The 27,459-nt window shown below is 45.9% G+C and overlaps 1 protein-coding gene across 1 annotated transcript; it reads right to left on the bottom strand.

Annotated features, from left to right (window-relative positions):
* Positions 1 to 327: 327 nt before the first annotated feature.
* Positions 328 to 27,459, bottom strand: LOC118831882 (mesothelin-like). The gene is made up of 24 exons (XM_036739353.1): positions 27,387 to 27,459; positions 27,113 to 27,197; positions 26,247 to 26,411; positions 25,389 to 25,591; positions 24,924 to 25,015; positions 23,354 to 23,484; positions 23,017 to 23,138; positions 22,214 to 22,382; positions 21,462 to 21,677; positions 21,180 to 21,350; positions 20,713 to 20,862; positions 20,153 to 20,202; positions 17,977 to 18,097; positions 16,418 to 16,503; positions 13,972 to 14,101; positions 11,148 to 11,341; positions 10,770 to 10,860; positions 9,869 to 9,980; positions 8,969 to 9,141; positions 7,611 to 7,760; positions 6,858 to 6,991; positions 2,704 to 2,831; positions 1,017 to 1,111; positions 328 to 628 (listed from the first exon to the last, which is right to left on the bottom strand). Exons 5-24 carry the CDS (start codon positions 24,946 to 24,948, stop codon positions 437 to 439), a joined length of 2,640 nt encoding a protein of 879 aa, XP_036595248.1. The 5' UTR covers positions 24,949 to 25,015; positions 25,389 to 25,591; positions 26,247 to 26,411; positions 27,113 to 27,197; positions 27,387 to 27,459; the 3' UTR covers positions 328 to 436.

Below are 27,459 nucleotides of genomic sequence, written 5' to 3'. Positions count from 1 at the left end.
TTTCTCAGGACTTGGGGTTTGCAGAGGAAAAGACCTGAAGGCAATGGAGAGTAAATGAGTGTCAGAGTCAGGAGCACTCGCCTGTCTACTCCCTGGCAGATTCTGACCCTTCCCTCCCACTTCTGCTCATGCCAGTTTCTAGTCCTAGCTCTCTTATCAACTTGAGTTTGCTCAGATCACTTCCCATTTCCTTCTCTGTATAATGAGGTGCAAAAGACTCTAGAGATCTCTTCCTACTCTAATTCTATTAATACCATCTGTCCTGCTTAAAGGCTCACATTTTAGTAGTTCTTGGTTGGAGCCAAACTTCAGGGAGATGACGAGGCTCAGAGTTAAAAGTATTTCTTTTATTTTTACAGCTTCCTGGAATGAGAGAGGGCCAAAGCCCTATTCAGTTCCCCACCCCCACCTGCCCCCCAAGCAGGAAGACTGACGTCTAATTTTTGTTCCTGGGGCTGATGACAATGTAGCCATTGGGGATCCCCCCAGTGAGCCCAATGCCCAAGGCATCCAGCTTCTCCTGTTGCTGCTTGACGATCCATCCCCGGACTGGAGAGTTCTTCTCCTCAGCCTTCAGCTTCATTAGGTTTTGTCCCAGGAGTCCACGCACTTCCTCTGGTGTCAGGGGCTGAAGAACAAACCCAATATTTTGTTGAGGGTCCCAGAGCCCAGCCTTGGGATTTCTAAGGAGACCACCCGGCCCTCTCCTAGGATAGTTTAGATCTAATTGGGGTAGAAAGAGGTCCACATATGCATATATCCTTCCCTCACTACCAACCACAATTAACCAGGTCTGGGGGGGCGGGGCTGGGATTTAAACCAAGATCAAAACTGAGTGAGAATTTAAACCGTCTCCAACCAAGCAATTGGAGCCTCTGGGCCATTGCCACACCACCTTCACCTTCAAAGTGACCCCATGTGCTGGTGCTTCCCTCTGACCTCCTGTGTTAGGGTTCTCCTGCCCTTGATAGACCCTCCCTCCCCCATTGGCCATCCCCAATAGGTTCTAATTGTACCATGATGACTTTTTCTGGTAGTTTCTTAAATGTTTCTATGTCCATGTTAACATTCTTTTGGCTGAGTTCTTTAAGATCTTTCGTCGTGACTCCACCTAGGAAGACAGAAAGGAGAGGAGAAGGGAGGAGAGGAGAGGAGGTGAGAGGAAAGGAGGGGAGAAGAGAGGAGGGGAGGGGAGGAGAAGGGAGAGGAGAGAAAGGGAGGGAAGCAGAGGTGAGGAGAGAGAGGGGACCCAGCCTAAGAATTTGAGTCCAGGGCAAGACCCTGGCCCCTGGCCCCTCCTACCGGCAGTGATACCAGCCCTACTGAGAATATCAAATCAAATGCAAAATGTCAGAACTGGAAGAGACCTTAAAGAAAATAGTCCAGAGGAGGAAATCAAAGCTCAGAGAGGGCAGGGATTTGCTCAAGATCACATAGCAAATTGGCAGTGGAGCTGTGATTAGAACCCAAGGCAGTCTGGTGTGGTAGAAAAAGCATTAGACAGTGTTTCAGGAGAACTGAGGTCTAGTCCCAGCACTGTCATTCACTCACTGTGTGATTAATGATGACTAACTTTCTTTTTCTGAACCTCAGTTTCTTTTTTTTTATAAAATGAAGGGGTTGGACTAGGTTTCCAAGATCCCTTCCAGAGTTGATGTTCCATGACTTTTTTGGTCTCTGACTCACTCCACTCTGTGGTGGGATAGGAGGGGGTGGTCAAGATTTAAGAGTAGCCTTGAGAGGTTATGGGGCTCAGAAATGCTGAGTTTCACTCCTGGCTCATCTAAGACCTGCCTAGATTTCAAAGAAAAATCAAGTGGAGGCAGTGGGAAAACAGGAGCCAAGCCCAATCCACTGCTCCCCTTCTCTTTATTCCCTTTCCCCAGGTCCTCTGAAATAGAATCTCAGAGTTGGAAGTGACCTCAGAGATCACCTAGTCCAGTTCCCACCTTACAACAATTCTGACCAGGTATCAACCAGTCTTTGTTTGAAGTCCTACAGTGATGGGGAGCTCATTACCTCTTTTTTTACTTTTCTACTACTTTTTTGCTTCTTCTTCTACTTCTTTTTTACTTTTCACTACCCATTTTACTTTTCATGGGATAAAAGGTTCATACATAGAGAGAGACCTGAAAGGGGCCTTACAGGTCAGCTAATTCAACCCTTTGGAGAAACTACCCAAGATTATACAGGTATTACGTTTCAGAGGTGAGAGAGATTATCCAGGGTCACAGAGGTAGCAAGTGTCACAGCTGGGATTCAAACCCAGGTCCTTTGATTCCATAGCCAGTGTTCTTTCCATTGTTCCACACTGCCTTTCAAATTAATTGTTGGGAAGTTCTTCATATAGAGCTAATATTTGCCTCCCTATGGCCTTTCTCCATTGGCCTTCGTTCTATCCTCTGAGGCAAAGCAGAATAAATTAAATTCCTATTGCCTTTCAATATTTAAGATAATGATTATAGGACTATATGGATTTAGAGCTGGAGGGGTCACTTAGTCCAGCCCCTTCATTTTATAGATGAGACACTCTGAGAGCTCTGTGACCTGCCCAAAGTCACAGAGGTAGAATGTGACAGGGAGTCCTTTGATGTCAAGTCTAGTGTCCCCCTCCCTCTGCCAACAAATTCTTCCCCTCTTACCCTATTCTCTTCCTCCTGTTTCCCCACACCTCCCCTAGCACATATCTCATCCCTGCCTTACCTAGATAAGGCTTGATTAGCACATAGTATACTGGGAACGGCATCTCTTGGAAGGCAGTCTTGGCCTTTGGGTAGAGGATATTCTTCTGTGACTGGGAGCAGGCAGATGGGTTCAAGGGGTTGGCCATTCTGGGAGCAGCAGAGAGCAGGGGAAGAGAAGGGCTAAAAGATCAGCAGTTACTGACTCCTCCCACCTCAACCCAGCACCAAGGACAGGGCTGGCTGCCATACAGTCAGGCAGAAAGGTACTGTCTTAAGATACAGATATTTAGATACACATATATACAAACATACATATGCAGATATACATATGTACATACATATATGTGTATTTTTCTTTCTTCCTAGAATCTTCCCCTTCCATGTTCTATCAGATATCCACAAGAATCATGTAGTCATCCCCTCCATACCCAGAGCTTACACAGAAGTATTTCAAAAGGTTTTGACTCAATTTTGAATTTCAGCTTCAGAGAGATATAGAATAATGATAAGTCATAGTATGCTGTAGCAGAGAGAGCCCTAGGCTAGGAGTTGAAAGCCCTGAGTTCTAGACCTAGCTCTGATATTAACTCACAGTGTTACCCTTGGAGAAGTCTTTTTCCTTCTCTGGGGTTCAGCTCCCTCATCTGTGAAGTGAGGTGTGGATAGACAAGATGTCTTCTAAGGTACCCTTCAACTATGATGTTTTGGGTTTCTTTGACTTTACAGAGCCTGGAAATCACATCCAAAGGGCCTGTGGCACCAGGCGCAAAACAAAAAATGGCCTGGCCTTATTTCCTGACATCTATCCTTGGCTTTCCCTGAGGCTAGCATTGCCTTAGGAGCCATCTTGGTATTCATCCACCTTGTAGCTTCTTCCTCACTTTAATCCTCTCCCTTTTTTTTTTATCACGAAACCATATGTTACATGATCTCAGCTGAAGCAAGGTAATCCTTTTACACCTACCTAATAGATTCACTATCCCACTCACAGTGGTTTTCCAAATCTTTTCATCCCTCATCAGATGTCCCATGGCTCCCCTTCCCCAACTCTCTTAGCTAAGTACCTTGCTTCATATTTCACTGAAAAAATTGAGGCCATCTAAAGAGAGTCCCCTCTCCTCCTGGCTTCCTCATCTCATATCACTCAGATGCCTGCTGCCACTCTCTCCTCTGCCCAACTTACATGATGAGGTGGCCCTTCACCTTGGCAAAGCAGTCCTTTCTGTATGTATCAATGATTCCATCCCATCCGTCTTCATCAGCAGATTGCTGCCTTTATCAACCCCACCCTCATTAATCTTCATCATTCCCTGTCTACTGGCTTCTTCCCTGCTTCTCTGCAAATACTCATGGAGACTCATGTCCACTTCCTCAAAACACCCTTCACTTGACCCATGCATTCCTGATAGCTATTGTCCTCTATCTCTCCTCCCTTTTGTGGCTAAACCAACTTGAGAAGACCATCTACCATGATGTTTCCTCTCACTCTCCTCTTAACTCTCTGCATTCTGACTTCTGAACTCATCAACTTAAATTGCTCTCTCCAAAGTTACCAATGATCTCATAACTGTCAAATCCAATAGCCTTTTCTTTTTTTTGGAGGGGAGAAGGCAGGGCAATTGGGGTTAAGTGACTTGCCCAAGGTCACACAGCTAGTAAGTGTGTCAAGTGTCTGAGGCTGGATTTGAACTCAGGTCCTCAGGAGGAGGGCCAGTGCTCTACTCACTGTGCCACCTAGCTGCCCCCAATAGCCTTTTCTTAATCCTCACTCTTCTTAATAGCCTTTGACTCTGTTGATCACAACCTTTTTTTCTCCATACTCTCATCTCTCCAGGTTTTTCTGATACTGTCTTAGTTCTTCTTCTACCTATATGTCTCCTCTCAATGTCCTTTGCTGGATTTTCCTTCAGGTCATACCCACTAACTATGGGTAGCCCCTAAAGTCTATCCTATTCCCTCTTGTCTTCTCCCACTACACTATCCTGCTTGGTGAGCTCATCAGCTTCTGTGGAACAATGATAACCTCTGTCCAAACGATTCTCAGATCTATTTATCCAGCCCTAACCTCTCTCCTAACATCTCCAACTGCTTATTGGACATCTCAAACTAGGTATCTCGTAGACATCTTAAACTCAACATGTCCAAAACTAATCTCATCATCTTTTTCACAAAACCCACCCCTCTTCCTAATTCCCTATTACTGTCAAGGGTAGGACCAACAAAAACAACAAAGGTGCCATCATCCTCCCAGTCCCCCAGGCTTAAAACCTAGGTGTTACCCTCAACTCTTCACTCCCCCTATATCCAGTCTCTTGTCAAGTTCTATCTAATCTACCTTTGCAAAATCTCTAATATATAGTCCCTTCTCTCCTCTGACACTGCTACCACCCTGGGGCAGGCTATCCTCACCTCACATAAAGACTGTTGCAATAGCCTTCCTGCCTTAAGTCTCTCCCCACCTTAATCCATCCTCCACTCAGCTGTCAATGTGATTTTTCTAAGGCACAAGTCACACATTACTCTCCTATTCAATAAAGTCCAATGGCACCCTATTGCTTCCAGACTCAAATATAAGAAGACCCTCTGACTTTTAAAGCCTTCATAACCTGTACCCTTCCTACCTTTTCAGTCTTCTTACATCTTACTCCTCTCTGTACTGTTATGATCCAGCAACTCTGGCCTCCTTAATGGTCCTCAAACAAAACACTCCATCCCCTAACATGGTGTCTTTTTCACTGGCTCTCCATCCCCCATGCCTGGCATGCTTTCCTTCCTCACTTCTACTTCCTGGCTTCTCAACTAAAGTCTTAGCTAAAACTTCACCTTCTTCCAGAAACCTTTCCCAATCCCCCATTATGGTAGTGCCTTTTCCCTAGGTTATTTCCAGTTTATCCTGTATATATCTTGTTTGTTTGCTTGTATAGTTTCTCCTGCATTCAACTGTGAGACTCTGCAACTTGAGAGCAGACTGGTTTTTTTTGTCTTTTGTTTGCTTTTTTTCCCTTTTCTTTTTCTCTCCAGTATTTAGCACAGTGCCTGGCACAGAGTAGATGCTTAATAAATGTTTGTTGATGATTTCATCAGACCTCCTACTCCTGCTCCTTCCAAATTCTAGGATCAAAACTTTGAGAGACCATGAAAATACCTCATTAGTAATTGACAGTACCTTCTCACTCCACGGTGTGAGCACCGAGACCCAGTCTCTGGATCAGGAAAATAAGCACAGTTTACCTCCAACCCTACCCCGCTCAAAAAAGGTCAGCTTTTTTGATGGTCATTTGATGGTGATTTCAATGATGTTTGTATCCTGAGATTCCCTAGCAGTGAGCACTGTGCCTTCCACATAGTAGGCACTCAATAAATGCTAATTGAATTAAATGGAATTCCCTCTCCACTAGTACCAAAGGAAGAATCATTTCTTTACAGCCTTTCAATTATCTGAATTAATTTACCAACCCACAATGACAATGGTTATCTCATATAGAGACTAGTAGGTTACCCCAAAGTCACATTGGTTGGGCTTTGGAATATGTTGTTGCTGTATGCTATTCAGCTGTTTCAGTTGTGTCTGAGGCTTTGTGACTCCACTTGCAGTTTTCTTGGCAAAGATACTGGAATGGTTTGCCATTTCCTTCTCCAGATCATTTTATAGATCAGGAAAGTGGGGCAAACTGGGTTAGGTGATTTGCCCAGAGTCACACAGCTAGTAAAAGTCTTAGATCAGATTTGAACTCAGGAAGATGAGTCTTCCTGACTCCAGGCTTGGCGCTCTACTATTGTGCCACCAGGCTGCCCTAAAACTAGGTTTGGCTAAGATGGTTTTGCCTTTCCCTAGTGGAAGTTCAAATCCAGCCTCAGACACTTACTAGCTGTGTGGCCCTGGGTAAGTCACTTAACCCTCTTTGCCTCAGCTTCTTTATCTGTAAAATGAACTGGAGAAGGAAATGACAAACCATTCCGGTGTCTCTGCCAAGAAAACCCCAAATGAGGTCATGAGGAGTTGGACACAACTAAAATGAGTGAACAGCAACAACAACGTGCCAGGCACTGTGCTAGGTGCTAGGGATACAAAAAAAGTCAATGAATCTGTGTTCTTTGCAGTATGCTCTGAGCTCCCTAGAAACCCACCCAGAGGGCCTGGGGAAGGGTGCTGGCTCCTAGCCCTGTGCTCACCTGAGTGCGGATGGCTCTACGGTACTGAGCTGCTCATCAGTCAGACGGCAGAGGTATTTGGAACCAACGGCGTTCAGGAAGGTGGCATTGAGGGGGCTCCCCGCCTGGACGTAGCTATTAATCACTTCCATATCCTATAATAACAGAAACTCAGACTCACAGAATCTATGAAATGAAGAGCCTAGGATTCTAGGAGATGCGAGGGAACTTTGAGCCCATCTCGTCTGGCCTCCTATCCAGCCTTCAGGAGGCCATGCGCTGTTGACTAGAGACTTCAGGTCTGGGAGCTGGGAAGAGCTCAGCTTAGAGAACACCTATAGAAGTGCTTGTGTCTGACCTAAAAAGGGGAGACCTCAGGACCATCACCAATCAATTGATTATAACAGTTTGCAAATATCTTCCCCACCTATGTTCTTACTTAATAATCTTGGGACCTCCCTCCTTCCTAGGGCTGTCATAAATATAACATGAGATCATGGATACAAAAGCCCTTTGTATACTAACCTATAACCCCAGCTACATGCATATAAGACTTTTTTTTCATTTCTCTTTTTTCTTTTGGGGAGAAGGAACAATATGTGGAATGGGGCCTTTATTACCTCATTTTGCTGGCTCATAATTAGAAGGAGATACCTTCCCACCCTGGGGCACCTAGCCTGTAGAAAGATCCATACTTGCTAACCTCTCTAGAGGGCCCTAGAGCTCCCACCCAAGTCTTCAGATATATTAAGTGTTAGGAAGCCAAGAGATTACCAAATCTTCATTTCGATGGCTGGTTTTGAGCAGGGTTCTCAGAGTGTCTGCAGACGTCACCTTCCACTTCCTGATTTCCTCAGGGGTAACCAGTCTAACAAGATTACCCAGGTTACTGATCACAAATTCAGGATACCCTTTTGGGTAGAGCTGGAGAAGGAGGAAGAGTGTAAGAAAGCTTGGAGTATTTCTTTTGTTGAAATGAATTCCAATGAACTCTCCATTTACTGCGCCAGCAGAGAAGAGTGTGGCTTTAAGATGGATAATCTTCCCCATGATAACACCCAAACAGGAGATAATGAAAATATGAAATGAGTTGTATTCCGTGGGCACAGTAGAGTGACTGGTGAGGGGTAGGTGGGGGAAACAAGCCCAGGCTGTAGATGATTCACTAAGTAGGTCACTCTCAGGTGACTAGTCTGGAAGCAAGAACACTGGCATCACAACTTCCAGGGTTCTCCCCGAGAAACAGTGCCCTCTGCTAACCCAATCACAATGGAGTGGCAGCATGGCGGAGCTGGAAGGGACTTTAGAAAGTCTTTAGTCCGATCTCCACTTCTATAAAGGAAGGAAGAAACTGAGGCCCAGTGATGCAAAGGAACTTATCCAGGGTCGCATAGACAATAGAGGAAGCAGAAGCAGGACTAATGACCAGTCCAGGGTTCTTCCCACTGTACCACAATGTCTTAAGCAGGTTTTCTCCAACTAGGGGGTAAGACGGATAGCTATTCGGTGCTAGCAGTTAGAAACTCCAGCAGGAGGCAACTGTCAGATGAGAGAAGGCCATTGCCTGTAGGACCTTTCCAGAAGAGGGATCAACTGTGGCCTGAGTCCCCTGGGGAACTCTGGCCTGTAGCCTGGCCTCCTAAATAGAGGCTTATAAAAAACAAGCAAAAGGAGTAGGATAATGGCAATAGGGAAGTAGTGTAGTTCAGTGGAAAGAAAGGGAGACTCGGGTTCTTTTCCCAGCATCCCCATTAACTTGCTGTGTGACTTTGGGATAGACCACTTCCTCTTTCTGGCCTTCAATTCCCCATGGGAAAAATAGTACCTCCCAGCACCTTTAGGAGGATGACAATGGGTGACACTGACAGCGTGTCAGAGGTTGCTTAACACCCATCATGTCATTCAGTTCTCACCCAGGCCTGTGAGGGAAGTAAGGCCGTTGTTAATTTTCCCGTTTCACAGATGAGAAAACTAAGGTGCAGAGAAATTAAGTGGCAGTCACAGGCAGAATTCAAACCCCGGTTTGAACGCCAAGCCTAGCGTTCTTTCCGCAGCAGGTCCGATGAGAGTCTGGAGAAGGAGGGATGATGATTATGTCCATTTGGGGGTGGAGGAGACTGAGGCCCCGTTACCTCATCCAGTTTGGCCTTGAAGATCCTTTCCTGCTCGTAGGTGAAGGGGAAGTTCTTTATTTTGTCTATGTTGGCTGCCAGCACCGACGCATTCAGACACTCCTGCAGCTTCTCCTCTGAGTAAATAACGAGCTCTTCGTTTATCTCTGTGATCTCCCCTTTCGGGCACTGAGCTGTGGGCACCACATTAGCGGGCGTTAGTCTGAGCCCCAGGGCACCCTTCTCATCCTCTTCCCCTCCTTCCACACAAATTAGACCCTGAAAGCTCCTCCTGTTACATCTTTGCCCCTCCCCAGCATTCTCTTTTCCCTCAACTGCCTGCTTCTCTCTCCCTTCTTTCCTTTTTGCTCTCACTTTCTCCTATTCCCCGCGTGGAGCAAAAGTCAAGCATGCTGGTCGTTGGTAGAGACTTGGGAGGACAGGATTTCCCATTCCCTCTTCTTCTATCTTCTTTCCCTTCTTCTCTCTTCTCCCTTATTCACTCCTTCTCTTCCTCCCCTTGTCTCTCACCCACTTCTTTCCCTTCTTCCTCCTTCTTTCTCCCATCCTTTTTTTTCCTCTCCTTTCCCTCAGTCTCTCTTATTTTATCCCTCCCCCAATTGTCTCTCCCACTCCTCTCCCCTCCATCTTTCTCTCCTTGACTCACATGAGAGTCGTAAGTTTCTAGTCAAGAAAACTTCTCCCCTTATACCTCATTGGCCTTTCTCCTCCCTGTCCCTGTTCACCTTCTTACTGGCCTTGACCACTTCTAGAAATGCTCCCCCTTCCCATCTCTGCCAGTAACTTCCAAGCTTGGCCTTTGTTCCACCCTTGGGGTCGGCAAGCCAGGATCCCACGTTGGGAAGTTTCTGATAGCTGGGCCCATTGTACCAGACCCCCCAGGAGTCCCCAGGCACTTACTCACAGCCCGTCTATATCGGGAAGATTGGAGGTTTTGGATGAAGGTTCTCAAATTCTGCCTGGCCCAGGAGGGGTCTGGGAGGGTACGTCTCAGCCAGGAAGTCACAACATTCTGAGAGGAAAGGGCCATTTCTGAGTGGCAGGAAGGCTGTGTCCAACACAACTCTGGAGTGGTGTTGAGTCTGCCCTGCCTCGCTGTGGAATTTGGGGTAAGTCACCAAGCCCAGGGCAAGCCCTACCCATTTATCTATCAGGTGTGATGTGAGGGATTCCCATCTCCCATCCCCCAAACTCCCCTGCCCCATCACCTAACATTCCTCTATTAGGGCTCTGTCCCTTGGGAGTAAGCATTGCCCTGCCCCTGGGAGTCCTAATAAAATGCAAAAGCCCTTGGTTAGGTGGAGACAGTCTCATTCAGGCCCTCTGTTTAGAGGTCAGGTTTTTTTTTTTGGAGGATGGGGGTAGAGGAAAGGGAGGGTTGGAAGGGCAGCAGTAGTGTAAAGGGGAAAAAAGAGGGTAGAGGACTCAGCAAAGTTTGTTTTTTGTCCCCACAAAGGGGCTTCTTCTGGACCCTTTCCCCCCATCTTCTTTAGGAACTGCTCTTAGATTTTATTTCACACTGAGAAGTCAAAGACTGAAAGAATGACAGATGGCTATTCTTATAGGCCTCAGGGCCTTTAACCAAAGAGACAAAGCACTAATGATGAAATTTTAGGCATCACTTTCATGCCATCTAATGTGTCCGTTTGTGCTGTGGCTCTTGCTCCATTCCTCAGAGACTGGCATTGCCTTCTTCTATGTCTGGATCTTGGTTCCCCCATCCAGCCATTCTCCCTCCATCACCCCCATACTCTGTGGTCAAAGATATCCCTCTCTTGTCTCCTTTTGGTAAGGGGCTTACCTGGGGGATGTTCTGGATGATGTACTTATCAAAAACCGGCAGCAGCCCCCGGAGAGCATTCAGGGTATATACTGACCATCTGGAGGGGGGTCTACACAGATGGACAGGCGGAAGTCAAAAGATGGTCAGATGGAAAAGATTAACCCAATCGAGGCTGGGGTGGTACCTGATCTAGCCTAACCCAGGCCCAGCTACCTCTCACTCAGGCTAGAAACAGATAATAACGCCCTCAAGAAGATGGAAGCAAGGTCATATGTATACATACACATATATGCTGACTTATACATGTTCCACACACATGTTCCTGTATGTGTGCCATATGTACACACACAGACCTTCTCATTCACTCTTCCATAGGCTCTGAGGGAGGAGTCTTACCCATATGGAGAATCATTAGAGCGCAGGGCCAGATTGGCAGCCTCCTTCTGGTCAGGGGTAAAGGGGCCACCGCACTGCTCCAACCGAGGCAAGAGTAGCTCTGAAGAGTTGTCTATGTAGCGTCCGTCCAGGTCACAGGCCAACCAGCCCAGGATGCGAATGTCCTCCTCACTGACTTGTGTGCCCCAAATGCCCTGTGACAGCAACCCAGCCCTCTCAACTTTCAATCTAGGACCCCTGGCACAGCATATCCAACAGGGGGCCTTCTAAATTATATCAGCTGAAGTTCTTGACAGTTGGGGACAGTTACCTGACCATTCTTTTCCCTGTCTCTGGGCAAATACTCATCCTTCTGGAGCAGGGCTCAAATCTTAAAACTTAACCTAATTATTGATATCCAGCTTATGCTTTGGGCCTTTTCTATATCACATTCAACTTGGCTCATCTCCAAGTAACTACTTTAAGCCATTCAGAAAAGAGTTTTTTCACATTAAAAACAGAAGTGTTTCTTGCCACTGTGGGCATCCTAGGTGGCTCCCCACCTTGCCTACCTCTAGATGCAGCTCTGCTCTAAGGAGGGCATGCCCAGTCTAAAATTTCTGAGTCTTTGTGGGCACACCAGCAACTACTGGAGAGATAATGTGATGTAGGGGAAAGAAGATGGGACTCTGAAAACCTAAGTCTAGCTCTGTCTCTCTCTGCTGGTGTGATCCATTTCCCATCACCAAACCTCAAAGTTCTCCTCAGTAAAATGGGCCTAATAAACTCTCTCCCAGAATTGCTTTGAGAACATTGGTTTTAAACTGTGAAATGGGACAGAAATGGCCAGTGTGCTTGTTTGCTAAGGGGTCCGACAGTTTCTGACTGTAGGGAGCAGACCTGTGTTGGGAGGATGATGGAGGGGAGAAGGGTGAGGTGCTATTCATTTGGATTTTTCTAATTTTTGAACTACAAGATTATCTGAGTTTACAAGTTGGCAGAAACCTTTTAAAAAAACATGATATGTACAAGTTTTTCATCTTATGTTTAAGATTCATATTTAACTGTTATTCCTTTTGTTGTTAATATTCTAAGACTCACTGGTGGCAGTGTTATTTCCTGTACTTAACAATATTACTGAAAATAACTTCATCCCCAAGGGTACCTGCCATGTTGATTGTATGTATATTGTCCAATAATCTATTTAAGTTAACTAATATGTATTGTACATCCATAGGATCCCGTATACTAGGTGTTCTCGGGTACCCTACAAATCAGAGTAATGAACGCCAAGCTCCCATGGAGCTCTAGAATATGAATATGAAACATATCATAAATTGATTTTTTTCTGTCCAGCTGGCTTTGTCAATTCTATCTTTCTGTGGAACTTATACTTTAATAACCTAGGCCTATTATTTTCAAGTAAATTTTGTGGCCAAAAATTTATGCTTTAGTAGGGTGCTGTAGCCTGGAAATACCCTACTATAAGAAAGCCATGGAGCAGTGAGATTTAACTTCTGGGTCATTATTGTTAGAGCGTGATAGATAACCCCAATGCTTTCTCTTTTTTTCTTTTCCTTTTTTTAATTAAAAAATAAAATCTTGAATAATGTCTTGAAAAAAACAGAATTGCATACAGGTGAAGTTATAGAGTTACACCTGAAAATTAAACCAGTTTTCACAGACATGGCTTTGGAGCACAATCTGATGTCTCTCAATCTCTTGTGACTCTTGTTCATAGTTCATAGTTTGTGGGGAGAGGTAGTGGATAGAGTACCTGACTTGGAGTCAGGAAGGCCCAAGTCCAGCCTCAGATATTTCCTAGCTGTGTGACCTTGGGCGAATAAATCATTTAACCTCTCTGAGCCTCCGTTCCCTCTTCTGTAACATGAAGATGATAATAGCACCTAGCTGTCTGGACTGTTGTGAAGAGTAATTGAGATAATGTATACAAGTCACTTTGCAAACCTTACAGGGCTATATAAATATGATCTATCACTATCTGTTATGGCCCTCAGGGACTTTAGAAACCATCTAATACAAGGGTGGGGAACTTGCGGCCTCAAGGCCACATGTGGCCCTCTAGGTCCTCAAGTGTGGCCCTTGGACTGAACTTCAACGCTTGAGGATCTAGAGGGCCATGTGTGGCCTCCAGGTCGCGGGTTCCCCACCCCCGATCTAATCCAACATCCTCATTTTGCAGATCGGGAGATTACATCTCAAGAATGTTGAGCGACTTGCCTATGGTTACATAGATGGGAAATAGCAGAATTTCTATGCAGGACACATTACTGAAAATCACTAATTTCAATTCCTGGTGTCCCTCCCTCAGCCACCTTTTTAAAAATTCCTCTTGAGTCTGAATCTTCCCTTCCCCCGCTCTCTGAAGGACAGAAGAGAGAAGCTTAGTTCACATTTCTGTAGGGGTCTTCTCATAACAATTCTTAGAAGTGGGTAAAATGAGTATTATGATACTGTCCTTACAGAAGAGGAAACCGAAACACAGAAAGCCAAGGTCACTTGCCTGGGGTCATACAGCAAGCAGTCAGTAGAGTGGGAATTCCAAGTCCAGTGTTCTTTCCCCACCACCATCCCAACAGGTGCTGGTAGGGGCTTTAGATTGGATATTCCTTTTCATTCCTAGCCCACCTTCAAGGCCAGCCCCTTCAGCACCCTGTGGAACTCAAAACCTAAAGCAGCCTCGGAGACATAGTTTGGCAGATGGCAATAAAATGCAGGGCTGGCCCTGGCCAATAAGTGGGTCTCAGCCCAACCTTCCCTGGCTTTCTTCACATCCTTGCCAAACTGTCCCTCCTTTCCCCTCCCCAAGCTCTAAGCTCCCTACCAGACAAGTCAGGGCCTCCGATAGCAGTTTTGATCTCAGAGGTGAATCTTTCTGGAGAACATCCTGGTTGGACTCTCCCACCCGAATGAAGAACTTTTTGCAGTCTCCAGTCTTTGTATAGGCAGAAGGGCTGGAAGGGACCAATAGCATATTTTCACATCAACTCCTCAGGAACATTTCACAGAATCATAGATGCTCAAAGATGGAAGGAACCTCCCAGGATATCTAAGCTCATCTCCTATAATGTGCGTGAAGGGTCCCTCTCTATAATGTTCATGATCAGTAGGTTGGTCCTCCAATTTCTTCACAAACACTTCCATGGAAGAGAAGTTCATGATCTTTCAAAAAACAGGCCATTTCATTGTTGGGCAGCTATAATTGTTATCGCTCAATCAATAAACAATGTATTAAGAGCCTACTATGTTCCAGGCACTGCGTTAAATGCTGGGGATACAAAAAGAGGCAAAAGACAATCCTTGCCCTCAAGTAGCTTACAATCTAATGTTGGAAAGTTTTTCCTGGGGCAGCTAGGTGGAGCAGTGAATAGAGCACCCACCCTGGAGTCAGGAGGACCTGAGTTCAAATTTGACCTCAGACACTTGACATTTACTAGCTGTGTGACCTTGGACAAGTCACTTAACCCCAATTGCCTCACCTCTCCCCTCCCAAAAAAAGAGTTTTTCCTTATATTGAACCCAAACTGCTTATTCATAATTCCATTGACTCTAGTGTCCCCCATCTCAGTTTCAAATCCCATAAAACAAGCCTGCTTCATTGTTCTTAATATGGTAGGAGACAGAACTACGGTATTTTCCCCAAGTCTTCTCTTCTCCCAGTTAAAACATCCCCCATCTCTCTTGACCAATACTTAGATGTCATGGTCCCTAGTCTTCTCAATATCCTGGCTGCCTTCTTCTAACCACACTCTAGCTTGTCCTTGTCACTCTTATAGTCTGGCCAGGTCACAAATGGTCTGTATGGCCCTAAACTGGTAGTAAGACAACATGAACTTCCAAGCCAAAGAGAAAATGCCCCTTTCCTCTGTGTTGGTAGGAATCATCTATGGCGTTGACTGCACATTACTATCTGTGGAACTTTGGGCATATAGATATACCCCTATGGGGGGGGGGGAATGGGATGGCAAGGTAGGGCCCATTCATTATGAAGGGAACCGTGTCAATGTGGCAGATTCATAAGATCTTAGAGCTGGAAAGGGTCTTAGAAATCACATAATCCAACCACCACACTTTCTAGGGAAGGAAACTGAATCTAGCCTGAGGTACTTCAGCCTTCTGAGACCTGACAGCCATCTCTAATGCTGTGTCCTTGCTATCTCAGGGCATATGTTATGGCAGAAGCAGCCTTGGAATTTAACTTCCTTCGGGACAGTGCCCATTTTGTCTTTTTTATCTTTAATCTCAGCACCTAGCACCATATGCTGCATACAGTAAGCGCTTCATAAATTCTTGCTGCATTTACTTGATTGGGAAGCCAGGAAGTCTGGGGTTCAAATGTTAGCTCTATCACCAAATTGCAGTGTGATATGGCACAAGGGACTTCCTTTCTTTGAGTCTCAGTTTCTCCACACATGAAATGGGCCAAATAGATTTCGAGGCCATTCCCAGCTTTGACGTTCTATGAGTCTATCATAGAAGCTGGCACTCATGGCATCCACCAGGGTGGCGTGGTAGGACCCACCCAAGAATTGATGGTGCAATTCCCTCACCCTTGGGGAGATTAGATCATAGGATCGATCATACGCTAGACACCTAGGAGCCTAGTGATTAGGCACTGGAGTCAAGAGGTTTTGTTGTCCTTCTTCCGTAATGTCCGACTCTCTGTGACCCCATTTTGGGTTTTCTTAGCAAAGATATGAGGAGTGGTTTGTCATTTCCTTATTTTACAGAGGAGGAAACTGACACAAACAAGGTTAAGTGACTTGCCCACGGTCACCCTGCTAATAAGTGCCTGAGGCCAGATTTGAATTCAGGTCTTTCTGACTCCAGGCCCAGTATTGTTCTCTGCTCAGCCATTCAGCAGCAAACACAATATCAGCATGGTGCTAGGGCTATAAAACAAAGATGACAGGGTTAAGTGACTTGACCAAGGTCACACAGCTAGATAGTCGAGAAGAGTTAGGTTCAAATCCGCCCTTCGATACTTTACTAGCTGTGACCTCGGGATAGCTGTGACAATGGTGTCACATGTGCCCTGGGAGTTGAAGTTCAACTCCTGCTTACCACCATGGCAAATGAAGTAATATATAGGTTGTCCTTACAACTTTGGAGATACCCTATATGTAAAAAGTTTTTCAAACCTTAAAGAATTACGTAAATGTTAGCGGTTATCACCATCATCTTCATCATCATTACCTTGGTGCCATAGATTCCTGGGTTAGGGTGGCAGGGGTAAAGGCTGGGGAGGAGTCATCTTGCCAAGTACCCACCTTAGAAACAGCAGCATGTCCCTGGGGTAGCTGTCCAGGTCCTCAGGAATGCCGTCTTCAGTGACTCTCTTGGCCAGACAGCTCAGCTGCAGAGAGAGCAAATTTTCTACCTGAGGCTCTAAGGTTTCTCTCCCTGTGAATCATTTGAGGGGGACCAAACATCTCCTTCCCTGGCCTGAAATCCTCCCAAGAGAGCTTTCCTCTACAGGGCTAACTAAGGCATTTGCAGGCTCAGTTCACATGTCATCAGTTTGTATAGTATTTTTATTAATAATAACGATAATCATAATAATGGCAACTCTTGGACTCTTAGAGAGTAGCCGTGGGTAGTGGTGTTGAACTCAGATAAAAGGGGAGGCCATATGTAAGGGTCCTTGAAGCTGCATATTGACTTAGAAAACTACATATTAACATTACTTATGTTCTAGTGTATTTTTACTTATTTTGTTAATTATTTCCCAATTACAATTTATTCTGGTACAGACAGCACTGAGAGACATTGCTTCAGCATGCAGCCTGACCAATATTTGACGCCTCTGGCCTAAGGCACCAACAGGTTAAGTGACTTTCCCAGGGTCATACAGCAACAACAAAAGACTCTTCCTGAGTTCAAATTTGACCTCAGATACCTACTAGCTGTGTAACCTTGGGCAAGTCACTTAACCCTGTTTGTCTCAGTTTCTTCATCTGTAAAATGAGCTGGAGAAGAGGAAAAGGCAAAACCACTTCAGTGTCTTTGCCAAGAGAACCTCAAATGGGGTCAGGAAAAGTTGGACGTGACTGAAATGACTCAACAACAAAAAACATAGCATTAAAAGCACTGCAAAGTGCTTTACAAACATCTCCTTTTATCCTCTGTATAGTCTTGGAATTTAGGTGCTTTCATAACGCCCCATTTTACACATGAGGAAACTGAGGCAAAGAGAAGCTAAATGACTTGTCCAAGATCACACAGCTAATAAGCATCCGAGGCCAGATTTGAACTCAGGACTTTTTAACTCCAGATACAATGCACTATCCACTGGGTATGAGTCACTCAAGCCAACACCGTGGCTTGAGTTTATTTCTCTCATCAAAGAATCAAAGAAAACTAGGTGACATAAGTGGACAGAATGTTGGCCTTGGAGTCAGGAAGTCCTGAGTTCAATTTCTCCCTCAGACGTTTACTACCTAGGTGACCCTGGGTAAATTACCTAAGTTCTCTGTGTCTCAGGGTATTCATTGCACTGATCTCCCAGGGTTGTGGGGAAGGTAAAGTGAGATGATATTGGTAAACCTTAAAGTTCTATAGGAATGACAGCTATTATTATTATTTTTAGCCCTAGCAGAGATCGAGGCTTTGTGGCCAGGAATGGCACTGCCCAGGCGTGCCTGGCAGGAGAGAGACACCAGAGAGAGCCCAAGACCAACTTCCTCCACTTCGCAGTTCTGCCTGGTTTGAGGCCGGCTGAGGATGTCCACGGTAGTAAGGTGGTCCCTTTGGTCGGCGGGCTTTTCCCACCCATCCACCACCCCCACCTCCAGTCAGACAGACAGATGGACGGACGAGACCCACCGACCTGCTCTGCCCCTAGTGTGACGTTCTTCCTTTCCATGACCTTGGCCAGGCGCTGGACTTGCTCCACATCCAGGTTAGAGGCTGACGCACATGTGAAGCCATGTAAAATATAAGGGGAGAGGCTAGGAAGATAGAAGAGGCTGGGTCAGTCTGAGCCTGGTCCTGGGCAGCACCAGCTGCATCACAAGGAGCAGACATTCCTATTGGGCTTCTTTTATAATGTCTCAGTAGTTGCTAATTACCAATTAGTGATACGATTTTTTATTAAAGTTTTTTTTTAATTGACAGAAATCTATTTTCCCCTCCTATCCCCCAACCCACTGAATAAAAAAAAACATAAAAATAAACTTCTTGTAACAAATACACAGTCAGAAAAACAAATTCCCTCATTGGTCATGTTTTTAAAAATTCTCAAGTAGTAGAGGGAGGTCTCCTAGGGCAGTGTGGAAAGGGCACTCTGGTCTTGGGAGTCAGAGGACCTGGGTTCAAATATTGCCTCTGATGCTACTGCATGACCTTAGCCAAGTTATTTCACTTTCTTGGGTCTCAGTTTCTTCATCTGTAAAATGAACAGGTCAGGCTTCCAAGGTCTCTCCCAGCTCCAAATCTGTGACCATGGTTAGGAGAAGCCATGATAAAGAGGCCAGGCTGTCTACGCAATGACTCTTGGAACAGTGGGCTCCCCTTACGTGCCTGAGCAAGCCCCTGCCTGGAGTGTGGGGTTTCAGCTCAGCCTGACTACTGCATATTCATCCTGGTGTTGGGCATATGGAGCAAGAGGAGACACAAGGGACAGGGGATTCCAGGAGGCTTGGAGCTCTGACCGAGGAGAACCCAAAGTCTGGGAGGTAGGAGGGGAAAAGGAGACAGAAAGGGATCAGGGGATTGGGAGCTGGAAAGGGCTTTAGAGATCATCTAATCCAAGCCCACTCATCTTATAGCTAACAGTTACATAGAGCTTTAAGGCTATGTACGCATCTAGGAATGTATGTATATATGTATATATATGTAATTATTTTATATATTATATATTTATGTATAAATATATATACATGTATATTATATATTATAAATATAAAAACACACACATATATATGAAAGGACTATATATGTATACACATACATATGCTCACTTTATGTGTATGCTGTGCATACATACACACACGAAATCTCATTGGATTCTCACAACAGCCCTCTGATGTAGGTGCTGATTCAATGAAGGACCTGGAGCCCGGGGGACTTGGCCAAGGTCTCCCAGGCAGTATAGTAGCAGAGCTAGGATGCAAACTGACATTGTCTGACTGCAAATGCAGGGTTTCTACGTCACTCTGTTGTGTCCTTTTTCTGTGACCCTGGCTTTGAGGAGGTGATGGGCTGAGAAGAGATGGAGGAGGAGGAGGAGACCTAAGGCTGGGCCTGGCTGAGAGGAGCTCATGCACTGGCTGGGATGATGAAATACATACATGGAAAAGTTAGAGGATGCCACAGAGGAGGACATAGTAAAGAGCTGCACAGAGGGGTGTGTGTGTGTGTGTGTGTGTGTGTGTGTGTGTGTGTGTGTGTGTGTGTGTGTCTTATCCATCTTTGTTTGCCCAATGCAGAACTTTGAATCTTTTCGGTGGCTTAAACTCCACAGTGAGTAAACACCATTTTTCAATGTCACTTCATCTGCAACATCTGATCTTAGAGAATTGCCTAGCCCTATGGAGTTAAGGGACACATAGCTAGCATGCGTGAGAGATGGGATTTGAACCCAGGGTCCTCCAGACTCCAAGGATGTCCACTATATCATGATGCTTCTATTGCACATAGAAGACAGTAGATAAATGCTTGTTGGCTTGATCTGAGAATAGTATGAGTTGGGATGACCAAGGAAGGCTTCCCAGAGGAGGTGAAGCATAAGTTGGGCTAAAAGGATGGATAAAGAAAAAGGAAGAGGGAATCCCAGGATTAGGGAAACACTTGGCAGGAGCCAAGGTGGGAATGAGTTTGTAGGAGACAGTGAGCAAGAAAGCTATATCCACCAGAATAGGAAGACCTGATGATAGCGACGTTCACCACAATAGCATGCCCATTTGACATCAATAGCCTCCATTTTTGAGCAGATGGATTATTCATAAGCACCTATCAGGGCCTCCTGTGGCCATGACCAGGCCTAGGGAGACTGGGGAACCCACCTATTAAAGTCAGACATGTTCTTTACCACTTCATCGAAAAACATGGCCGCCTGGAGAAAATAGGAAAAATTTATTGCAACAAAACACCAAATGCCCCACCCTCTCCTCCCTGCTCCCTGTGCACCCCAGCTGGATCTCCATCTTCCTGACAAATGTCTCCCCATCTCCAATGATGGGATTCAATTGGCAGTGCTGGGCAACCTCTGACAAACTGGCCAGACAAATTCTTAGGATGTCACCAGTTACTGCTTCTGGGGATAGGATAGAATTGGTGGGTTTTGGGAGGTTTCTCAGAGGATGTAGGAGATAGGGAGTAAGGGGACACTGGAAAGTGCTTACTAAAGAGTTGCTTCCCTTGGAAGAAAGTGAGATGACCCCACCAGTGTCCTCAGAAGGTATCATACCTCCCTCCTGATTCCTCTGGAGAACCCAGATCACCATAGGGAAAATGCAGCAGGGTGGGCTTCTGGACCTCAGATCATTTCCCATGAACCAATTTTAAAGATCCATCAGGTCCACAGGGAGGGGTAACCTTGGTAAGTGAGGTCCAGATGGATCACCTGTACTCGGGTCCATCTTCGGCTGTTAAGGTCATCGAATCTGGGGTGGTCATCAGGGCTGAAGGCCAGCATTGCAAGAGGGATGGCCTCGGTGAGTGTGTCTGGCACAGCCTGCACCAGAGCACCAGGGCTCGGAACAGCCAAAGCCAGCTAATGAGAGAGCACAGGGAGGAAGGAGGCCAGGTTGAGAATGGGCTGCTGAAGCTGGGGCTTTATGGTGAGAGATCCCCACCCCTGGACACCTGAAGTTCTCTTTCTGGCTCTGTCACTATAGCTTGGGCAAAGTCACTAATGCCTTCTGGGCTTCATTTTCCTTTTCTGTCAAATGAGAAACACAGCCTAGATCCTCCCTATATTCCCTCCTAGCTTGATTAGTCTATATTCCATATTCCATGTTCCTTATAATAGGCATTCTATGTTTTAAGTAGAAGTAATGACCCATATACTAGTCAGGTCCTGAGCCTCACCTGGTCCACAAATGCAGCTTTCAGTATGGGTGGGATGTGGGTAAGATGCTGAGCAAATTCTGGCTCCTTCACAGCTTCCAAGACTACATCTGGGGCCAGGCTCTGGAGCCGAGCACTACTGAGGCCACCCACCAGGCTTCCCAGGGCTGCTAGACTCTGGCCATCCAAGACCTACATGGGGTGGTGGGGGGGAGGGGGCGGTGGAACAGAAGCAAACATCACAGAAGGCACTGTGCTACCTGTTTTGATTTGTTCTTCCCCTTGTACGTTGGACCCAGTTACCTTATAGCCAGAGTCCAAGAGTTTGTGGATAAGGGTGCGAGACTGCGCAGGGCTCCAAGCCCTCACCTGGGCCAGGGTGGGCAGAGCAGCCACTAGGTCCTGGCTGCTGATCTGCCCCTCAATCTGTGACACTGACAGTCCTAGGGCTGTCTGACCCAGTTTGCGCAGCACAGCTTCTGAAAAGTTCCCAAAGCTACTCAGCAGCCCAGATGCCACCTGCAGGATAGTAAAGTCTTGACCAAGGCACAGGATTGAGGCCCTGAACCTTGGCATACCCCACACAGACACACCTGGGGCAGGTACACACCAGAAAGGCACCAACAGTAATATGAAGGGCAGAGCTGTCTTATATGTTAATTAAGAAGATAATGGAATAATCCAAAACCACTGGACTGCTCTCTGAATATAGGCCTCAAGGTGATAATGTCATTAGCACCATCATGGCTAACAATAATTGGCATGTAGGGGCAGCTAGGCAGTACAGTGGATAGAGCACCAGCCCTGGAGCCAGGAGGACTTGAGTTAGAATCTGACCTCAGACACCTACTAGCTGTGTGACCTTGGGCAAGTCACTTAACTCCAATTACCTCCCCCCACCAAAAAAAATTGAAATGTATTTAGAGCTTTAAAGTTTGCCAAGCTTTTTACTGACATTATTTCATTTGGTGTTGGTAAAGTCCAGGGACAAAGGGGAAATTCATCCTCACCAGCTGGTCACCCAAGGAAAACCCAATCCACAGGGCACTCACTACCTGTACGGCCTCCCAAGAGGGCAGTTCAGGAACTGACTTGTTTCCGTCAAGCTGTGGAGGTAGGTTAAAGCAAACCTCGTTGAGTCTTTGGGCCAGGGCAAGGGCATCTTCAACCTCTATGTTTCTCAAGGCCTCTGGACTGAGGTGACAGATGAGGGTATCTGGGATGCTAGTGAGAGAATCAACCAATCAGGCAAACAAGTATTTTTAAGGGCCTGCTTATAGCATGGTGCCCGGTGTTGGGGATGCAAATACAAAGAATGAAATAATCCCTATTCTCAATGAGTTACGTGCTAATGGAAGAGACAGCAAGTACATGTAAAAATATATTCAGCTTAAATATGAAGTAAATAAATACAAATATACACAAAGCATCAAATAAAAGGCAGTTTGGGCAGGACGCTACTGGAGGGAGGGGTCAGAAAAGGCTTCATGCAAAACATGGTGTTTTTGAGGTGAATTTGAAAGGAAGGGAGAGGAGATGCCAACATTCCTTGGCCCAGAAAGGATATGTACCCTCAGTGATTCAGGGGGTGGGGAGAAGCCTAGCTATTCCTCTAATTCTCAGAGATATCTTAGGGGAAAGCCCTGCCCTAAGACCCGAGTGAGGGCAGGCATTTTTCTAAGGCTGCACAGGATTCTACAAAAGGCCTTCTCCTTGGGAGTTCAGCATCAAGGACAGAGACTCAAGGCCCATCAGAGCTCCTCCATATCACACATCGTGGTTCCCTCCTCCATTTATCACACTCTAGAGTGCCCAGGGATGAAGGTGCTAGTAGAGAAACAAGTGAGAGCCATCTTACCTGGAGAGGTTGAGGCTAGGTGGGGAGGTGAGTAGTGCTGCATAAAAGTTGGCTAGGTCTGGCATCAGGTGGAGCTGGCTAACCAGGTGAAGGGTGGCAGAATCTCTTGCTAACATCTGGAGCTGAGAGAGAAGAAGGAACTGTGAGAAGAGTCAGTCAGTCAACAAGCATTTATTAAGTGTTTACCACATGCCAGACAATGTCCTAAGCCCTGGAATCCAGGGTAGGAGGAATGGCTTTTATAAGAGGTAGATGGGAGAGGAGCTCATAGATTCATTTTATGATCCGCAGAACCTCTTGGGACACCCTAGTACCAGCCAGAACCTCCTCCACCTACCTTGGGTTCATCTACCAATCTCTTGAGTTCCTCCTCAGTGGCATGTTCCAGGAAGAAGCCCAGGTAATTGGCCAACCAGGATGATGAGTTTAGGCCTGGCACAGCCTCATCCTGACAGTGGGTCCCAGAGTCTGACAACACAGGGGGCAGAGAAGGGCTGGGTATCAGGTATTCATCTCCTTTCCCTTCCTTCCCACCCCACCCCATCACACTCCAACTCTGTTCTGAGACACACATTGCCTTTGGTCATGAAGAGGCCTGGATAAAGGAGGTTTCAGTATGTGCTGTCTCCACTGTGCTCAACATATCATGGAAGTAAAGCGGGGTGGGGCGGGGGCAGTGGTATTCTTTACATACACAGGGGTGAAGTAGATGGGGCTGCTAAAAAGAAATCTGAACTTAAAGTCAGGAGACCTGGATTCAAAACCCAGCTCTGATGCTAATTCATTATGTGAACTTAGGCGACTAATTTCAGCATCCTCGTCTGTAAAATGCGTTACAATAAGGGAAATACTTTGTACACTGTAAAGTGCTATATAAAAATGAGCTAAAATATCATTATTATATGGCAGATGGTATATTTTGCTTAACATATTATGGTTAAAGACAGACTAATTGCCAGCTAATGGCCAAAGTGAAAATAATTTGTAAAGTCATTTATTGCACTTGTTTACTCCTCTAGGCTCAAAGCTAACCCTTGTTCAAGGTCTCCTACTTTGGTCAAGAGCACTGTCTTATTTAAATATTTGTGAAGCCAAGTGCCCATGAAATCCAAATACACTAGAAATGCAAACATATTGTTTATAAATATCCACAAAGGACCCAGAGGTGCTTTACCACAACGACGAGAGGAAAGGGATTGTATTTAATTATTATATTTAACATATAAAATATAAATAAACTATAAAAAGAAACATAACATTAGCCTGCTAATTATCTGTTCTGTCTGGTAGACATCAGTTTTGACTGTATTATTAGCCCTGTTTTATAGGTAAAGAAACTGAGATTAAATAACTTTTCCAAGGTTGCTGTGAGAATTTTGTTACTCAGTTGTTAGTTGTGTCTGACTTGGTGACCCCTTGGACCATGCCATCTGTGGAGCTTTCTTGGCAAGGATACACAGGAGTGGTTTGCCATTTCCTTATCCAGCGGATTAAGGCAAACAGAGCATTAAGGGACTTGCCCAGGGTCACACAACTAGTAAGTACCAGAGACTGGATCTGAACTCAGATCTTCCTGACTCCAAGCCTAGTACTCCACCCACTGACCTATCTAGCTGCTCCTAGGTCCCCTGACTTCTAGTCTCATGTGCTTTCATTATACCACAGTTAATAAGGGATAATACCCGGAACATAGACAGAACTTCTGAGCTCAAAGGGAATTTAGAGGTCATGGAGTCCAATCTCTTTATTTTATAGGGGAGGAAAATTGAGGCCCATAGAGCATGAGGCCCACACACCTAAAAGGAGTATGTGATTAACTGACTTCTCTCTTTGGGACTGTATAATTCCAGCCCTGCCCCAGGTAGGTTTTCCCAGGTGCTTTCGAACTTAAGGAAATGTTAGCCTACCCTCTTGCAGGAGAAAGGCCATCATGCCTTCGAAAATCTTCCTCTGCTTCTCCTCTGCCAGGCTTGAGTAGATGTCATTCAGGGCTGAGGTGCTGGGGAAAGGAGCAGGCCAAACTGACTGGTGGACTCCAAGAGTCGAAAGGGACCTCAGAGTTCATCTAGTTCAGACTCTTACAAAGTACAGAAATCCCGTCCTTGGCATCCTTGAAAAGGGGTCATCTGTCCTCTGCTTGAACATCCCCAGGGACCAGAAGCTCATCCCACTCCCTGCACTCCACTGCTGCCAAGCCCATAGTTGGACAGCAATTATTGCTAGGTGGGTTTTCCTTCTAAGAAGCTAACATTTGTCTCCCTGTAACTGATGTTTGTCAGTCCTGGTTCTGCCTAAGCTAGGAGCAGAATTCTTAAGCAGAACGTCTATCGACTAAAGCAAGAGACGGATCCCTTCAGCTGGAAGTCACTTACAGGCTGTGGAAAGTCTCGCAGGATGTGTTCTGGGCAGCCAGGCAGTTGAATGCTTCGGGGTACAGGAGGAAGGGCTGGAGCTGGGACAGCCACTGCGACCATGTGGCCTGGGCTTCCCTGGCCTGGAATGCTGGCCCCAGCCTCCCCCATAGGCCATTAAATAACACCCCTGACCACTGGTGTGAGAGCACCACTGGAGAGAACTACTCCAAGAGAGAGAAAAAAATAGTAATGATGATGCCACCTCCCATTAGAATGGTTTACAAAGTATTTTCAAATCCCTTATCCTATTTAGGCATCAAAACAACTCTGAAAGTTTGGCAGGACATCAGTTACGATTTCCATTCTAAAGATGAGGAAAGAGAGGTCCAGAGAGAAATAACTTTTTCCAAGACCATAAAGCCAGGTAGGGGCAGAGCTGACTCTCAAACCCTGGACTCCTGACTCCCAGGACAATGTCCTGGTCACATAGGAAGGATTAATCAGTCTATTGACCAATAGTTACTGAACAATATGACCACACCTGGGTGTCCATTTCTATTCTGATATCCAAGGCCTGGGATGTACATGTGGGATCCACAGGCCTAGCACTATCCCTCAGTTTGTAGGACAAGGGGCTATCCTTGAGAGATTGTGGGGTCTACACCAGGCCCCTGGTGGGGAGGAATTTAGATAAAGGTGTTTCCTATCATACTGATAACATGAGGTCGGAGGGAAAAATGGGACGGGAAGATGAGGAAGTCAGGTGTTTTCACAGAGGATACACAGCCTGATGGAGCCTATCTGTAACATTGGGTTTCTCACCATCAAAGCTGACCTTTGTTATACATCGGGGCTGGAGCCCACAGTGCCACCTACCTGCTGGGAAAACCTCTCCAGTGCAGTCTTAAGAACAGAGAGGTCAATTTTGGAGAAGAGCAGGGTGGAGTATACAGGATCCAGGTCACTGGGCAGACCACTGGCCACCAGGCAAGGATATAAGGATATCAGAAAATCTTCCTTCCAGACCCGCGGCCATGACCTCTGAGGGAAGGAGAACCCTTAGCTTGACACCCTAGTCCCACTCCAGCTTGGAACCTCAGAGTGAACCCAAACCTGGCCCCAGATTGATGTCTGACCTCAGCCCCAGAATGACCTCTAACTCAAGCCCCAGAATGATGTCTAACCCAAGCCCCAGAATGACTTCTAATCCTGCCCTCTGGCTATGCCCTCACCCCATCAGCCATGGAAGAGTATGGATGATTCAGTGCAGCCCATTCTCACTTCTGGGGACACAGATATATCTATTGCCCTTTGCTTATTTCTGTGGAATTGGGGGTGGGATGGGGTGGGACTTTGAGTGTCATCTTCACACACAAAGTATGCTGTCAACTTTTAATATTCATTAAGGAGTCTTTCCGATCCCAGAGACTAAGGCCTGAACTCATGTCTTGAAAGAATGAACAAGCTACTTCCTTCTTTGGGCCTCAGTTTCTCTCTATATAAAATGAAGGAAAATCAATGATTTATTTAGCAGATGAGGAACCTAAGGTCCAGAGAGAGAAAAAGGTCACATAATGAATTACTGGTAAAGCCCAAGCTATGGCCAGAAAACCACATGATAAGAAGCTCTAGGAAAAGGCTAGAAGGAAGAAAGGGAAGAGATACTGAAATATATTGTGCATAATGAGGCTTTTTTGGATCACTGTAGGGTTTCAATCACACAGGCAAAGTTGGGTCCTTACCGGGATGCAGGCATACTGGGCCAATGTCACGTGACAGGTGGAATGGTCCCCACTGGCTGCTGCCCTGACTTCCTCCTCACTGATGCTGCAGAACAAAGAGGTGGTTTTAATCAGATCCAGCACCTCATAACCACGTACAACATCGCCCTGGTTTCCCCTGATCCAGCCCAGTGTGAAGATGGTGGTAGTGAATGCACTAGGTCTAGTGTATACAACATGGAGTGGGAGATTGTATTTTCTAAATGGAACCCCTTCAATAAAGCCAGATACTCACCTTGGCACCGAGGCACAGATGGTGGCTTCTGTTCAAAGAGACAATAGGTTGGTGTTACCTGCTAATGTTCTCA

Source organism: Trichosurus vulpecula, chromosome 9 (assembly GCF_011100635.1).
Source record: "Trichosurus vulpecula isolate mTriVul1 chromosome 9, mTriVul1.pri, whole genome shotgun sequence".
NCBI lineage: Eukaryota > Metazoa > Chordata > Mammalia > Diprotodontia > Phalangeridae > Trichosurus > Trichosurus vulpecula.
This window is presented reverse-complemented; position numbering and strand designations above follow the sequence as displayed.